The 17,861-nt window shown below is 43.7% G+C and overlaps 1 protein-coding gene across 2 annotated transcripts in view; it reads right to left on the reverse strand.

The window, feature by feature from the left end:
* Window positions 1-17,861, reverse strand: part of LOC123859532 (inactive tyrosine-protein kinase transmembrane receptor ROR1) — a 478,330-nt gene that overhangs the window by 113,987 nt on the left and 346,482 nt on the right. For both annotated transcript variants that reach the window (XM_054512827.2, XM_064589028.1), the window contains exons 5-6: window positions 4,093-4,220; window positions 1,673-1,990 (exon numbers count right to left, since the gene is read on the reverse strand). In XM_054512827.2, coding sequence (XP_054368802.1) covers window positions 1,673-1,990; window positions 4,093-4,220 — 446 coding nt within the window. The remainder of the gene's footprint in view (window positions 1-1,672; window positions 1,991-4,092; window positions 4,221-17,861) is intronic.

The following is a 17,861-nucleotide window of genomic DNA, read 5'->3' on the forward strand; positions in this document are numbered from 1 at the left end:
ATGTGGGCAGTCTCCCTGCTTGCCGGGCTGGGACACCGGTCCTGCCTGGCAGCTACATTCCTGGGAGGATTTAAAGCTCATGCGTCAGGAATAAAACCAGTCCTCCACAAGGCCTTTTAATACTGAACACACACACACAAAAATCAGAACTGGGGGCGGGACTCGGGGGCACAGGAGTAATTTCATAGTGAATGGTTCAGGAAAGGTTCAAGCCGAACGCTTCTTTCCATTTTTGCTTGATGTCTTTAGACATGAATCGTGGGATAAAGAATCTAGTTCCCAGAAAATGTTCACTAGGAGCAGTGCATGTGGGTTTCTAACAGAAGTTAGGGCCACTCTGTGCTGATGGACTGGGTCTTTTGGAGAAGGAAGTCCTCTTCCCAGGGGACCACAAGGCTGTTACTTGAAAGCACTGCAAAAATCCATTGAGTTGAAATCAATCAAAATATGGAGGGGTAATGATAAAATAATAGTAATAATGAAGATATTGCTATTATTAAGTGCTAAGCATAGTTCTAAGTGTTTTAGATGCCTTAATTCATATAACTAATAGCATAATATTAAATTACAAAAGGAAACTAAAAAACTACCAGTGAGTTTAATTCTAGGTGAATGGGAAGTTATAGAGGAACAGAATTGAGAGGACAGTGGATAGAGGCAAGCTCCATGGATATGTATTTTAAATTGTGGTACAATATACATATCATAAAATTTACCATTAGTGTATTTAGAACATTCAAAATATTGTGCAACCTTCACCACTATCTCATTCCAGAACACCTGGATCATCCCCAAGGAAACCCTATACTCACTCAGCAGTCACTCCCCAAGCCCCCCACCCCATCCCTGGTAACCACTAATGGGCTTTCTGTCTCCATGGGTTTGTCTATCCTGGATATTTCATAGAAATGGAATCACACAATGGTTTCTGGCTTCTTTGGCTTTCATAATACTTTCAAGTTTCAGCCATGTTGTAGCATGTAACAGGATTTTATTCCTTTTTTTTTTTTTTTAAAGATCTTATTTATTCATTTGAGAGAGAGACAGAGAGAGCAAAAGCAGAGGGAGAGGCAGAGGTAGAGGGAGAAGCAGACTCCCTGCTGAGCTGGGAGCCCGATGTGGGACTCGATCCCAGGACCTGGAGATCATGACCTGAGCCGAAGGCAGACAGATGCTTAACCATCTGAGCCACCCAGGCACCCCAGGATTTTATTCCTTTTTATGGGTGAATCATATTTCCTTATATAGATATACCACAATTTGTTTATCCACTCATCTGCCGATGGACACTTGGGTTGTTTCTACCTTTCAGCCATTGTGAATAGACCTGTTATGAACACCTGCATACAAGTTTTTGTTTGAACACCTTTTTCAAATTCTTGTGAGTGTACCCTCCAGGACTGGCACTGCGGGTCAAATGGCAATTCTATTTAAGTCACTGAAGAACCAGCAACCATATTTAGAGATTATCATCTTCATGAAGCTTCTTGAGGATAGGGACAGCATCCAATCCACCACTGAAAGCTCCGCCCCCACACAGCATTTGGCCCACTGGAAGGTAATCTGCCTGTTTACCAGTAAGAATCCTTGCTACAGATCGAGGTCCAGTTTTCACTACGCCATGGGGTTGCTGGCCCCCAGGCAGCACAGAAGGTCAGGAGTTACCACCTACTTTTATTGATAGGATCCGCCATGGGAATTCCAATCCGGATGCAGTTTGCGGCTTCAGGGCTCTCAGGCTGGGGGAGATCTTCACAGTTTGGCAGTTTCAGCCTCATCAGGATCATGGGATTTGATCTTGCAAAAATGTACTCTGTTTGACACAGGACGTTTTCCAGGATTTCACATTCATCGCGACACAGGTCCCGGGGCTTCGGGATGGATGAGGTCTCGTCGCAGTACGGGAAGGCGTAGTGGCACAGAGAAGGAATGGCAAACTGGGAGCACTTATCAGATAAGTGGCTGGAGGTGCCGATCATGGTGAAGGCAGCTGGAAAACAAACACAGTTATTAACTCCCAAGGGCCAGGGTTTATCTCCTTTGGTTATCTGGTCAATAGATACCAGAGAGAAACATACATCGGAAGGAATCCGCTGCACTCACACAAGGCCAAGAGGAGATTCAGTTCAGATGTCCAAGCGGCTTACTTTCACTGGCTTGGAAAAAAATCATTTTGACTACAAAGCTAAAAAAACAGGATTAAGTTACATATGTACCGTTTCCTAATAAAAAGAATTAATTAGGTTAAAGCACAATATATTTTTCATTTTTACTACAAAGCAACAGAACTTTGTGTTTCATCCGGTACTTTTTTATTAGTTTTATGAAACTTCTAAAACATTTGACAGCTGCAGGGCAGAACTCGCTGTCTGCGGTGGCGGAGCCTGATCCCAGGATTTGGTTCTGTGTCTTGCCTCTGAGGTGGGTGACTCTGGGCAACTTTAATTTCTTTGTGTCTCTGATATTCCCTATTCCATTTTCTGAAAATGAGGCAATTCTCTTGGAAGTTCTCAAAAAAGCACAATGCAGTCATTCCAGGCTGTGTATCAGTGGTCACTTAGCCTGACTTTTTACTCAGCTCGGCATCCGTGGACGGAAAGAGTACTTGCCTCCCTTTGCACTGAAAGGAGCTTTACCTCATGAGACAGCCTGGGGGTGGTTGGTACGCTGTCTCCCAATGTATGTTCCTCAGAACAGTCGCTCTGTAGCATAGTCATAGTGTTTGAGAAACTAGGGTTCCAGAGCCAAACAAGTTTGGGAAATGCCGGGTTACACAAAATTAAGTGGCTTTTTTTAATTGTAATAATTTCCAGTAAGCAGATGTCCACTGAAAATGTCTAAGAGATGATTATTACAAGTGGGTGATGAAACATTGACATCGGAACTCCCATTTATTTTTGTGAATACTTAGTGAAAAAATATGTTAAGGTGTTCTTATATTAGGTTGAAATGTGCCTTCAACAGCCCCTCCCCATTAGTCAGTCCTGCTTCTGTCCTCTGGCATTTCAGAGTTCGTCCTCCTGAAAGTTCTTCAGCAGGTGGTAACTCCAGCTTTCTATAGTTGCTTCTCTAGGTTAAATAGCTCCCCTGGGCTCCTCTTAGTTCCTTCATATTCCTCAGGACATAGTTTCTAGATGCTTCGCTGTTCTGTGCACCTGCCTCAGGTTTGTTCAATCCTAAGGTTGCCAGATAAACTACAAGGCACTTCATTTCCTTTGAACCTCAGGTAAACATTTGGAACATACTTACAGTAAAAAACTATCCACTGTTTATCTGAAATTCAAATGTAACTGGGTGTCCTGTATTTTTATTTGCTAAAGCTGGCAACCTTATTAGAATCCCATAAAGGCAATTTTAATGGCTTGCAAGGGTATGTGGCAACGGGGCATAACTACACTAATGGAAGAAACACAAGGCTGCTGTAACCACCAGAACCAGGTGTACAAAATTGTACAAGGTGGCCTACACTGCTTTGCTCATGCATGCTAGAAAGTGCGTCACTATTGGATTTCCATTAAAAAGATACTTTTGATTCAGAAACATGAAGGGTAAAATAAGAGAAGGCTAGAGCAGGAAGAGACTTATGATCATCCTGCCACATCACTCATTCCACTGATGAAGAGAGAGATTTTCATGAAGAATAAGAGATTTCCCCAAAGTCACAGTATTGGTGTCCAGAATTCTAGACTCTAAATTGATTTAGAGTTTACATGACTTTCAGTCTACACGATATTGTCTCCAAGCAGTAACTCTATGAGGGCAGTGATGTAAGCTGGCTTATTCATCACACCGGCATATCCCCAGTGCCCCGTCCAGTTCCTGGTATGCCCCAAAACACTAATAATCTTCATCGAGTGTCTGAATGAATGTGAGACTTTTCAGAGCACCCTTTTCCTCTAAGAGCAACAACCTTCAATAAAGTATTCTAATGAACATTCCAGAACAGAGAGGTCGTATCTCCTGCTTCTTTGTGGTCCAGCTCCTAACCCCTATGCCTAGCCCAATCCTTTGTCAAGAGAGGAGCTCAAGAAAACGTTTGGTGAGAAAAAGAGTTATACAAGGTATCAGTACAGTTTCATTAGTGTTACCTACCTGTGATCTGATTTTCTATTTCCCCTTGCATGTGCAAAGACTCCATATAGACAGTGCGGTTGCCAATAAATCTTGCACACGCAATCCCTCTGTATGGCTGACAGAATCCATCTTCTTCAAACTCATCTCTAGAAACAGAGCACAGACATTAGGGGCTGGTATACATTTACATCCAGTTGGCTCTCACTGTGTCATGTCCGAAACAGTCGCTAGGGGGAGAAGCTGAGCACAGTAGCCCCAAGGCAGGCCTAAGGAGTCCGGCTTTTCCTCAGTTCCACCCATCACTTAAAATATCTGCTGGTCACGTTGGTCAAGTTTCCTTCACCCCCAGAAAATCACTCTGAAGCGCAAAATCATCCTTAAATAGGGGAGAAAGCACTTTTATTTTCGCAGCTGGTGGTGATGTAGTTATAAAAGTAAAGAGGAAATGAGTTGGGAATCTGGGCACATGTTCTACAGTTTTTTGTTTTTTAAGCACAGATTATTTCTGCTTCATTTGCTACAAAGCCGTGGGCGCATTATCCACAAGATCCACTCCAACTGATGTGTCAATTAGGAGGCTCCATGGGGTGAGAAGCTGGGTGCAGCTGGAAAGAAACCAGAGGGCAGCGCAGTTATGTGGCTCTTCGCTGCTTAAGACCCATTATCTCTACCCAACAGAGAGACTCCAGGCAACCCGGGGACTGCACAATTTCAAATGAGTCACTAAATTCCAGGAAATCTAGAGTACGTGTCAATGAAAATCGTGCTTTCGTGATCCCCGACAACTTTAAAAATAATCTTAAAAAATTTTGTTGCCTCAAAATGATAATAAAAAAAGTAGGGGGAGTAGATTTTATTCTGAAGACGAGGGGATGCCAGATGGTGTGATTAGCGTCAGTGTGGCAAATGGCGGGACATCGAAGGCTGGAGGGTCGGACCCAAGATGGCAGCTTTAGCTTGAAAGGCTAGAGGCTATAACATCCCACGAGGGCCTACCATAAGTACAAGACACCAGAGTACAGAATATCCAGCTGGTTCTCAAAAGCAGACCACAGCCAAACAAAAGGCCACTTGCCACGCTTCTGGGCTGACCTCACCCTGGAGGCTCCCCCTCTGTTAACATGGCTGGAATCAGTACATTGTCTAAATAAAAAGATCAGTTTTCCTCTTCAGTTTCTTCTAAGTTAAAGTACTTTAGAGCCAAAGTCAGGAGAAGGAAATTGTCTTCCCGGGCTTAACATTTGCCTTTCCTTAGCCAATCTGAGTCCTCTGAGCTATGGTTTTCTTATCTATAAGATGAAGATAATCATTGACCTCTCTACCCTATAAGTGAAAGTCATGAGGACCCTATCAAACAATGTAAAGTGCTACTCAGAGGTAACACATGCTTATTATTGAAGTATTTATGATTACCAAAGAAGACATTTATTTAAAGTACAATTATTTACTAAGCTCCTATTTTGTAAAATCAACTCTAGTCAGTCTGATGGCCCTAGACATCCCCCCTTGGGGGTTCAGTGTGGGAATCTAGAAAGCCTGCTCTAACAGGAAACCAGGTGAAAAAAATCTGATAAAGCTGATCATTAAAAGACCAGTTTCCAGCAGCTCTCTACTTCCTATTCACTCTAACAGTCTTTTTGGAGGTAGAGATGGGGTGTGTGTGTGTGGGGGGGAAGTATCTTCGCTTTAGTTCCCAAAACAGTTTGCATTGCAAAGCTCTTAAAAACTTAACCTGTAAGTACACATACAAATGAATATATCACATACCTGACATGAAGACATTGAAATTTTAATGTAAAATCCTGCATGTTTACTTTCATAAATCCTAGAGTAATGTTGAAGCCTTTTTGGCTTAAATTTTACCTGGGTTGTAAAATTAACCCCACTTTTATTGGGTAACTAATACTGTAAACCTATGGGGAGAAAGAAGTTTCTCGATGACCTAGCCTTGGATCTTGGAAACCAAAGTACTGAGACCAGAATGCACAGCCACACCACCCCCTGCTATTACCGATGATGCTTTTCTATCCCTAGGCATTAGCAGAGTCCTGGACTTTTAAGGTGTCGTTATGAGAACACGTCTTCCTCCCCCACATTAAACTCTCAAGGCCTCAATTTATATCTCTTGGGAGGACAAAACCCTGGAATTAACCCCAGATGTAAATCCCCAACCTACTGGGAGTCCCCATATTTTATGTGTGAGGCTTAGGCTAAACTTCTTACCACCTTTCCAGTTCAAGACTCTAAAAAGACTCTTTGAATACTTTTTTTTTTCCATAATAAAAAGGAATGCAGTTCCTTGGCTGCATATTTCTTATCAAGGGCTTAGAGCTGCAGGTGTATTGAATTTTTGACTGTGCCCAGAATTCCTGATATTCTGACCAGTCTCTTGGGGACAGATATAAAAAGCAAAGCAAAGCAAAACAAAACAAAACAAAAAAAACGGTGTGTAATGTCATCTTCGAGGGAGTAGTTCTCAGCCCCGGCTGCTCTGAAGAATCTCCCCAGAAAGCTTTTGAAAACCCCAATGCCTAAGCCCCACCTCAGACTTACTAAATCATACTCTCTGGGGATGTGGTAGAGGCATGCATGCTTTTTAAAAAGCTCTCAGGTGATTTGAATGTGGTTGAGAACCACAGCGCTAGGAAAACAAACCTCTATTAAGTGTCTGCCACTCTTTGTGCTGGGTACCATGCTAAGTGCTTTCTTCCAAATAGTCCCTTATGTGGCATTATTATCCTTCTTTTACAGAGGGAGAGACTCAGGTTCAGAGAAATAACTGGCCCAAATTCACAAAGCCAGTTCTTGGTGGAGCTAGGATTTATTTTTATTTATTTTTTTTAAAGATTTTGTTTATTTATTTGAGACAGAGAGAATGAGAGACAGAGAGCATGAGAGGGAGGAGGGTCAGAGGGAGAAGCAGACTCCCTGCCGAGCAGGGAGCCCGATGCGGGACTCGATCCGGGGACTCCAGGATCATGACCTGAGCCGAAGGCAGTTGCTTAACCAACTGAGCCACCCAGGCGCCCCATGGAGCTAGGATTTAAACTTAAAGTATAAGCTTAAGCCATTACACCCTGTTGTCAGATCTATAATGATGGTCCTGTTTTCAGTATTACTTTTGATCAGATCAGCCCAATGATAAATAGGAGACTTTAAAATGAGCCTTTATTCTGGACCAGGAACTGTTAAGTTTCACTTACACATACAATTGATATTAAATCATTTAATCCTGCTAAAAAAGGGGAAGATGTAATCATCCTCATTTTACAGATGAGAAAACTGAGGGTCAGAAAGAGCGGAGAACTTGTCTAAATTTACACAGCAAGTAGAAGAGCTAGATTTGCCCCAAACTAGCACTTGTACACCATGGTATACAGCTTCCCTCCAAATGGTTTATGAAGGTTTTTGCACTGCTCACAGGGGCTTTCTGCTGTGAAGATGCCTTGGTGTGTGCCGGGTGGCAAAAAAGGTTTTCTTTAGAACATAGAGTCACAATCACCTTTCACGCTTTCCATTTTTCCTGCTGGCTTTTGGCTGGAGGGGAACCAATGCTCCTCCAACACTCATCAGCTCTATGCTTTTTTCTCCAGCTCACACTTCTTTCATCATTAATTTTGCTGAGCAAACTCAAAAACATGGAGCACACAGCAGCAAAAGTGCAAGGGCACTTACAGTGAGCATGGCCCAAGGCTGCGTTCTTTCTACGGAGAAGAGGGTGCATTGTGAAAGGGAATGGAATTTTGCATTGACATGTGCCAGCGACCTCACCGTGATGTCAAGAAGCAGGGATGCTTTGTGATGGGGACTCATGTTGTCTAACTCATAAAGTAATTTAGTTACCATGTTGCCAACCCTGATATCCTTCCACCTCAGGGGTCTCCCCAAGGAGCTTATGAGGGATGGTCAGTAAGAATGACCACGACCAATATGGCAGCCATAGGGGTATCTACCCAGGACCCACTGGAGACCAGTGAAAAGGAAATGCTGCCATTTCAAGTCACAACCCAAGGGGGGTTTTACAGCGACAGTGAAAACCAATAGCTACAAATTCCCGGGCCAACCTCTCAGGTCAGTTGACTAAAGCAGAGAACTCTGATGATGGAAAAAGCACGCTGCATGGTACGGGGCATGTGGAGACTATCTGTAGTTTTGCAAGCAGGGAGAAGGAAAGGAGGAGAAAGGGTGGGTGGGTGGGTGGAGTAGGGAAAGTGAAAAGATGGAGAATACTGCTCACCGATGCCCAAATGGGGTTGTGCCGATTTTGGACCATGAGAGGCCCACAACTGCTCTCCTTAGAGATTCCAGGGAGGGCAGGCTTTCTGAAGGCTGCCTTAATTTAAGGACACAAAAGAACGAACTCAATGGTTGTCTTAGTCATGTGATTTAAAAAGAAACCCTAAATATGACTGGAAAAACTGGCACGATTCAAATAAAGTCTGTAAATTAGTTTGTATCATACCAACGATAATTTATTACCTTTTTCTTAAATGTAGGCTCCACGTCCAGTGTGGAGTCTAACGCGGGGCTTGAACCCACGACCCTGAGATGGAGACCTGAGCTGAGATCAAGAGTCAGCTGCTTAACCTACTGAGACATCCAGGCGCCCCAATAATTTCTTACTTTTGATCATCCCACTATGTTTATGCAAGACATGAACATTAGGAAGAATGGGATGAAGGACATATGGAAACTCTCTGTACTATTTTTGCAACTTTTCTTAACTATAAAAATATTTCAAAATAAAAAGTAAAAATCTTATAGGATGGGGGAGGGTGGGAACCTTATTGTGTGTAGACGTAACTGGAGATGCTATGGGGTGAGGTGGTCAGGAAGGCCGTCAGATGACCTCATTTAATCTTTATAACAAACCTTATAACACTCCCTCTGGGCCTATCCCTGGGTGGTGGAATTCCCTTCTCTCACAATTCACTTACTTGTTTGAGGCTTGGCCTACTTCTAAATTCAAACACTTCCAGGAGTGATGACCTATTTGGTCAGGAAGCCCTTAGTGTAGATGGACTTCTGCTAGCTGCTGCAGGCACTCTCATCTTTATTGGAAGCTGTATAGGCTGGGGCAACGGATGAGAGGTCTGTGCTGGAAGAAGGCAATCTTCCCTGACTTGACAGTTAGCTCTGGGCCCAGCTTCATGCCAGGATGACAGAGCAGGTGGGCTGGGGATGGAGCGTGTGGGACTCACCAATACAGGGCATCTCTGTCATCTGGGTCATCATTCACTTTGTCACAAGTGATCTTTTCAAACACAGAACACAATCAGGTCATTTCCTGCCTAAAATTATGTTTCCCACTCACTTCAGTTTCCTGATGGCGGCCTCCAAGGCCCTTCATCATCTAGTCCCTGCCCATTTTTCCAGCCCTCCTCCTGCCAGTCACACCTATGAACCTGATCATCCTAGCGACACGAATGACCTTGCTAGTCTCAAAACAGCGGGGGCAATCTGCTGTTCCTCTGGCTTGGCTTACTCTCTTCCTGAGGCCTAGAATGCCTTCCACTCTCTTCTTCACCTTGTGAGTGCCTTCCTGTCCTCAAGATCCAGATGCTAAGTCCCCCACGGAAGTTCGTCACTGACCTCCCCCAAAGGCAGCGTCTTTATCACACATCACAGCTGTCCCACACACCTCTGACTCCATGTTCTGTTTGTCTGTTTAGTGTCCGTCTCGCCACCACTCTAAGGCAAGGACCATGTCTGATTCAGCTTCCCTCCTCAAGGCCCCCGGCAAAGCACACAACTCAGGAACCCTGTTGAATGAAGGAAAGGGGGCTGCCAAGAACCGTCCCCCTCCAGATCTTCAGAAGTAGAAAAGAAGGCCTGCTGCCTGACGGACCAACACCTGTAACAGATGTGATAGATGTGGGGCTGTACCAGGCTAGCCCACTGACATGCCAGAAGCATCCTCCGCGCCGAAACCACTTTCTTCCTCATCACATTTTACACAGAAGCATGGGCAGGCCTAATAGACTTATGGATGAGTTAGGCCCTAAAAACTTCCCCTTTGGGGTAATAAGACCAGTTAAAATGCACGCCTCTCCTTAGTGGGAAGAGAATGGATATAAAGGTAATTTGCTAACTATAAAATCTTACTCAAACAAAAAAATAGTAAACAGGTACTCAAAAACTGGAAGACAATTGTTCATGGCAGCGCTATACGTAATAGCCAAAAAGTGGAAACAACCTCCAAGTGCTCATCAACAGGTGAAGGGATAGACAACATGTGGTAGGTATACACAACAGAATATTATTCAGCTATAAAAGGAGGAATGAAGTCCTGAAACATGCTACAACATGGAAGAATCTTGAAAACGTTACGTTAAGGGAGATCAGCCAGACACAAAAGACCACATATTTTAATGATCCCCTTTATATAATATATCCAGAATAGATAAATTCATAGAGACAGAAAGCAGATTGGTGGTTACCAGGGGTGGGGGAGGGGGGAGAAATAGGGAGTAACTACTCAGTGGGTATGGAGTTTTATTTTGCTATGATGAAGATATTTTGATACTAGATAAGAGGTTGTAGTTAACACAACATTGTGGATATGTTAACTGCTACCCATTGGCTCACCTTAAAATGGTTAGTTTTCATGCTCTGTGAATTTCACCTCAATTTAAAAAAATTAATTTTATATACCCAAGGGACAAGGTTGACGGACCTGGTGGGAGGGTCAATGGTTGGGATTTCCAGCTTCAGATCTGGGGAGAAGTTTTGGGGTGGCTTTGTGGGTTGCTTGCAAGCAGACTGATCTGCTGTAAGCACGGGCACTTCACACAGCCACAGCAGGTTTCTTTGTTCTGCTTCTTGTGGCTCCTCACGAGAATGCCAGAGAGAGTGGCCTGCAAGCCCACAGCACAGCGGCCTCATGGATACAGAGGGCAGTCAAGGAAATAATCCACCACTTGTGAATTTACCGCACTCACTCCCTCTTAAGAGCTCCATTTTGAGCCATGAAGATGAAATCACATCAAACTGCCTGCCCTCAAAGCTCTGAATTTTGGTTTGAGGGAAAGCTATCACACAGCTCAAAGTATCTCTAGGTGTGATAGGGTACCCCTAGTTGTGCTCCAGTGAGCAATTTAGGAAGTAATTTCTTTCTTCTTTTCTCTATCTAGTATCAAAACCTCTTCATCATAGCAAAATAAAACTCCATACTCATTTAGTAGTTACTCCCTATTTCTCCCTCTCCCCAGTTCCTGGTAACCACCAATCTGCTTTCAGTCTCTATGAAATGATCTATTCTGGAAACGCAATAATAATTTACCAGTGCCTGCCCAAAGACCATCATGGCCATAGGTGGATGGGAAGTATCCCTTATAAATTTTTTAAACCAGGCCACATATTAGCTGCTCAGTTAAAACATAGCCATGGCAGATCCACACACATCATGCTCTCCAGGGCCAGCTCTAGTAACTTTGGGTCTGGGTGCAAAGCTACCCACCTCAGAAACAGGGTTCTCCTTGGGAAGTACAGTCACATCTCTCTCTCTCTTTAAAGATTATATTCGTTTATTTATTTGAGAAAGAGAGAGAGAGACAGTGAGTGGGGGAAGGATCAGAGGGAGAGGGACAAGCAGACTCCATGCTGAGTCAGGACCCCGAGATCACGACCTGAGCCGAAACCAAGAGTAGGCCACCCAACCAAATGAGCCACCCAGGTGCCCCAGTCACATTTCTTAAAGGTAAAAATCTTCTATTTTTTATTTAAAAGGGGGGACACATGATAAAACTAAGAATCTAAGTAAAGAATGCAAAATTATTCCAATATGGATAAATGATCAGAGACATGGAATCTTTAAGAACAGATTAGAATCTGATGTGGTCTAAAAAGCTACCACCTATACCTCTTTCTTTTTCCTGAGAAGACTTTGGACCATGAAGCACCCTTGGTTAACTGCAAACAAGGAGGAGGGAAGATAATTTAATTATCATCAGCTATAACTACACACCCTCGGAGAAGGGACATCAGGACAAATACAGGTGGAGACATGGAAAGAGCTGGTCAGAATGAAGGAGAGATGGTGAGGGTCCTGGAAGGGGAGGTGTCTGGTGAGCCAAGAGTAGACTTTGCCTCAGGCTGGCTATGGCCAAGAGATTATGGGTTAAATATGTGATCCCAAACTTATCTCACAAACTGTGTTCTCTAAAGACCGATCTGTAAGTGGGCATCAAAAAGGGTAATGTGTTAACATAGTTGACCTTTAAGGTCAGCTTTCAAAGTAAGCTAATCCCGGCCCATCAACCCAGAGGCGCAATGACTCCCAGGGAAGACCTCAATCTATTAGACTGAGCACTCACCTAACTCTTACCATCTCTTCTCTCACTAGAATACTTCTGGGAGCACAAGAAATTCTGAGGTGTCAAGTATCACGGGCTGTTTCCCACACCTGGACACTGACAATTGTTAACATTTATTTCCTTAGCAAAAGTGTCCCTTGCTCTTGCTCACACCACCTTTTTGCTTTAAAAAATTAAATTTTAAGGGGCACCTGGGTGGCTCAGTTGGTTGAGTGTCTGACTCTTGGTTTTGGCTCAGGTTGTGGTCTCAAGGTCATGGGATCGAACCCCGTGTTGGGCTCCACACTCAGTGTGGAGTCTGCTTGTCCCTCTCCCTGGGCTCCTCCCCCCGCTCTCCTCTCTCTCTCTCTTTCTCTCTCTTACTCTAGAATAAGTAAATAAAATCTTTAAAAAAAATTAAATTTTAAAAGTTTTTTTTTTGGCCATGAACCATTAAAACAAACAGATGAATAATGTTCTGTCATAGTTTCCAGAGCAGCATGTAATAGTTACTTGTGTCCAACTTAGAAATGGGAAGGTATTGGCTTCGCTTCGTAATGATGTTTGGAAACACAAGGGTTGCATTTCACTTTGGAAAAGGAGCAGAATTACCCAGGCTTGTATCTCACAAATATGATTTGAGGGAAAATTATGCATGTAATGTATTTGATTCCTATTTAAATACACATCTGAAATGATAGGACTGCCCTAGTACCTATCTGTAAGAATATGAAGATCACTAATAAAAGAATGAGTGATTTTTTTGCCCTCTCCTATTTACTGAGGTTTTTGTGGTAGGTTAGCTTTGTACCTTCTAAGAAGCCCTGGGGTGTTTTCACTTTTCCCCCTTTGAAGGGCCTACTCTGCCCCTAACCTTAGGCTGGAGCTGGGAATGCATAGGTGGGACTTGGAGTCCCCATGTTCAGCCCTCGTCCCCACACCCCCGAGGTCTCATTAGAAGCTCTTTGGGTGTTTTTTGGCAGTTCTCCAAATATCAGGTATTCAAAAGACCCCTAAATTTGCCCATTGAGACTAAAAGGGGTTTAGATGAATATGAAATTCACACGTAACAACCTGGTCAGATTTTCTACCACAAATGTTACTAGGATTGCTTTGATTTGTTTTTCACTTTCCTTTTATGACTTTGGTCATGGATTGAAAAAAGAGGAGTTCTGTGGAAAGAGTGGTAAAGGGAATTTAGGGACTTCTTAGGAGGGTTTAATTTCATATTGCCACTCAGAAGTGGGTTAAACCCAATCCCTAAGTCTTGCTTTTCTGTTCCCGCTCAGCTTTGTTTCCCATCCCTTCTACGGATGGCAGTTATGAAAGACTACCAGCCTCCATAAAAAGCAATGGTGGATTCAATGCTGTTCCCAACCTCCGATCCAAAATAGGGCAACCCAGAGGTGCCCATGTCAAGTCTAGAATCTTACACGTCTAAAAAACTGTAGTAGTGGCAGAAATTCATGTTAAAATAAGGATTGATTTGTGATGCACCGAATGGGAATATAGTAATTAGACCAGTGATATCTGTTAGACAAGAGGTCTCTGGAAAAGGATTATGAAATCCAATGGGAAATGTGGAATAGGGGTGGGTTGGTGGGGGGTAGGGGGCTCATATTTTTGGTATTCAGATACCAAAAATATAATCCCTGTTCACCAGGACTCTACAGTCTAGGAGAAGAGAAATATAAGTGTGATAAATACAATCTCGGTTCCCCTCCCCTTCCTCCCTCCCTCTCTCTTTCCCTTCCTCTTCCTCTTCAACCAACAAGTTTGTTGAAGCCGTGGGCTGAGAATAAAAGAAGGGGCATCCAGTTAAGGCTGGGAAGGCTTCTGGAGGAGGCGACAGCTTAAAAGAGAAATAATTCAACAAATCATGGATTCAATACAGTTGGCCCTTGAACAACACAGGCGCTGGGGAGCTGAACCCTGTACAGTTGAAAACCTGTGTATAACTTTTGATTACTGAAAACTTAACTACTATTAGCCTACTGCTGACCAGAAGTCTTACTGATAACATGAAGAGTTAATTAACATATTTTATATGTTACAGGTGTTATATACTGTATTCTTATAATAACGTAAGCTAGAGAAAACATTAAGAAAATCATAAGGAAGAGAAAATACATTTATAGTGAGTGCTATACTGTATTTATTGAAAATAACCTGCCTTGGGGCACCTGGGTGGCTCAGTTGGTTAAGCGACTGCCTTCAGCTCAGGTCATGATCCTGGAGTCCCAGGATCGAGTCCCGCATCGGGCTCCCTGCTTGGCAGGGAGTCTGCTTCTCCCTCTGACCCTCCCCTGTCTCATGCTCTCTCTCTCTAGCTCATTCTCTCTCTCAAATAAATAAATAAAATCTTAAAAAAAAAAAAAAAAAAGAAAGAAAATAACCTGCCTCGAAGTGGGCCCATGGTTCAACCCTCTGTTGTTCAAGGGTCAACTGTGGTATGCTAGCCAAGGTAAGTGGAGTCAGAAGCAGAGTAAGGCTAAATGGGAGCAATGGGAGGAGGGGGGCAGGATAAATCCAAGAGCTGGGTCTTAACCTGCAGAGTCTGGGCCATATTCCATTACCTTCTCTGTGCACTCAAATCTTGGATTTTATCTTGAAAACAAAGGGACACCAGAAAGTGATGTGGTTAGGGGCAGTGTGGCAAATGGTGGGACTGGAGATCTAAGACTGCAGATTGGGGTCCAAGATGGTAGGTTCAGCTTGAAAGGGCAGGAGCCATAACCTCCCACAAGGACTGGCAATAGACTCAAGGCACAGAGTACAGAACATCCAGCTGTTACAATGGAAATTGCTGAGCCTGTGTCAGAGGTGGTAGAAAATGGTACGAGACTGCTGGCAAAGCTGGTGGGAAAGGGGACTGTGAACTCAGGGCAGGCGCCACGCCTGTAGCTGTCCGCCAGGCCTACCATCTCATGGAGTCATTCAGTTGCAAGGGGACTTTGCAAGCCTCTGGTCCAATCCTTTCTAAAGATGAAAGAACCAAGAGTGAGTGGCTGTGTGATTTGACCGAGTTCACCAAGTAGTTAGATGGACAGAGTGCAGTGCAGTGGAAAGAGCAGGCCTTTGGAGACCCACAAAAATACCGGGTTCAATCTTAACAGCTGCTTTCTAGTTGCACATGGCCTTGGGCTAGGTATGGAGTCTCTCAGAGCCTCTGTCTCTGTATTTGTTAAGCTGGCATATTAAATAAGATAACGTATACCAAGTATTTGCTCATGATAGTTGCTTGTGAAGTATAAGGTCCCTTTCTGCTTTACTTATTCTAGAAATATGTACTGATTTGCTTACTATATACCAGGCACTATTCTAGGCATGGAGAGAAGAAAGCAGACAAAAATCCCCACTCAGTGTAATCCCCGCTTACACTGACTTAGAGTTTTAGCTGGAAGCTCTTGTCTCACTCCTTTATAATAATTCGTATCTCGCAGTTCCTTCTCATTGTACCAAAGATGAGTCATGGGTAGAATTATGCATGTGTCTGAATTCTGTGGACACACTGGGAACAGAAGTGAGTATGCCTGATGAAATCAGAGAGGCCTAGAATTAGGGAAGAGAATTAAACTGCCACCTCTACCCCTACTTGCTCTGCTCCCTAACCTGCCTCCCATCCCGTGACAGTGAGTGGGCCCAACCATCGCCTTGCACAGGCGGATCTCACCCTCCTCACCTACTCATGGGCATTGCTCTGGCAACTGTTCCTTTTCTCTGTTTATCACCATTTCCCCCGTCTCTATTGGGTCATCCCCAGCAATACATCAATGTGCTCTAATATCTCCCATTTAATTTTTCCTTTTATTTAAAAATTTAAAAAGATTTATTTACTTACTTATTTATTTAGAGAACATGAGTGGGAGGGACAGAGAGAATCCCAAGCAGACACCGCACTCAGCATGGAGCCGGAAGAGGGGGTGGGAGATCGATCCCACAACCCTGAGACCATGACCCCAGCCGAAGCTAAGAGTCAGCTGCTCAATCAATGGCACCAACCAGGTGTCCCTTATTTTTTCCTTTTAAAGATTTATTACTTTATTTGAGAGAGAGAGCACACAACTAGGGGAGGGGGCAGAGGGAGGGAGGGAGAGAGAGAGAGAGAAGCAGAGTCCCCGCTGAGTGCAGAGCCCCATGTGGGGCTCGGATGATCCTTGAGGACACCCGAGCCAAAATCAAGAGTTGGACACTCAACTGACTGAACGACCCAGGTGTCCCTATCTCCGATTTTATTTTCAAAGATTTTATTTATTTATTTGACAGAGAGAGAGAGTGAGAGAGAGAGCGCACAAGCAGGGGAAGCAGCAGACTCCCCACTGAACAGGGAGCCCGATGCGGGGCTTGATCCCAGGACCCTGGGATCATGACCTGAGCTGAAGACAGCTGCTTAACCAACTGAGCCACCCAGGTGCCCCCCTATTGCCCATTTTAAAACAAATTCTTTTTAGATTGTGTCCCTGTTCAGCTATCTCCACATTTTTCTGCTCCCATTTATAGCAATATCTCTCTCAAAGGAGTTACCTACACCTGTTTTCCCCAGTTCTTTCACTTGCTCTTGGACCCACCCCGATCAGGCCTTTGCCTTTCCATCCACTGAAAAAGCTCTTGTCAAGGTCAATGATCTCCATGATACCAAATCCAATAGTAAATTTCAAGTCTTTATCTTTAATGACTTAGCAGCAGCATTTGACACAGCTCATCACTCCTTGAAACCCTTTCCTTCACTTGGCTTCCATGATACTGTTCTTTTTTGGTTTTCCTCTTACTTCTCTGGCTGTGCTTTCTTGGTCTTCTTTGCTAGTTTAAGATTTCAGTCATTGAGAGCCCTATGCTCAGTCCTCAGACCTCTTTCTTCTACTCTCACTTCCTACCTGATCTTCCCATCTCCTAGCTTTATTTTTATTTATTTATTTTTTAGATAGAGAGTGAGAGAGCACAGGGGAGGGGCAGAGGGAGACGGAGAGAGAGAATCTTAAGCAGGCTCCACTCCCGGCATGGAGCCCCATGCAGGGCTTGATCTCATGACCTTGATATCAAGACTGAGCCAAAATCAAGAGTTGGATGCTTAACTGACTGAGCCACCTAGGCACCCTCTCTAAATGACCATTTCTGTGTTGAGGACTCCCAAATATCTCCAGATGAGAATAATCTCTGAACTTCAGCCTTCATACCCACTTGGGTATCTAAAAGGAATTCAAACTCCACGTGTATAAAATTGAACTCTTTATTTTCTACAAAGACCATTCTCGAGTTCTTCCACCATCCCAGTAAATAATAATTCCTTCCTTCCAATTGCTCACAGCCAAAACTTCTGGATTCTCCTTGACTCTACACTTTCTCTCATAACCTTATCCAGACCATCAGCCCATGTTTTCACCTTCTTCAAAATTTATCCCAAACCCACCTTTACTGCTATCCTCTGGTTCAGGCCACAATTACCTCTGCATGATCCTTCCCAACAGCCTCACAACTAGTCTTTCTACTCACATT

This window comes from Mirounga angustirostris, unplaced genomic scaffold, assembly GCF_029215605.1.
Source record: "Mirounga angustirostris isolate CCGP_5_RB_7025 unplaced genomic scaffold, mMirAng1.0.hap1 SCAF_4, whole genome shotgun sequence".
In the NCBI taxonomy this organism is placed as follows: Eukaryota; Metazoa; Chordata; class Mammalia; order Carnivora; family Phocidae; genus Mirounga; species Mirounga angustirostris.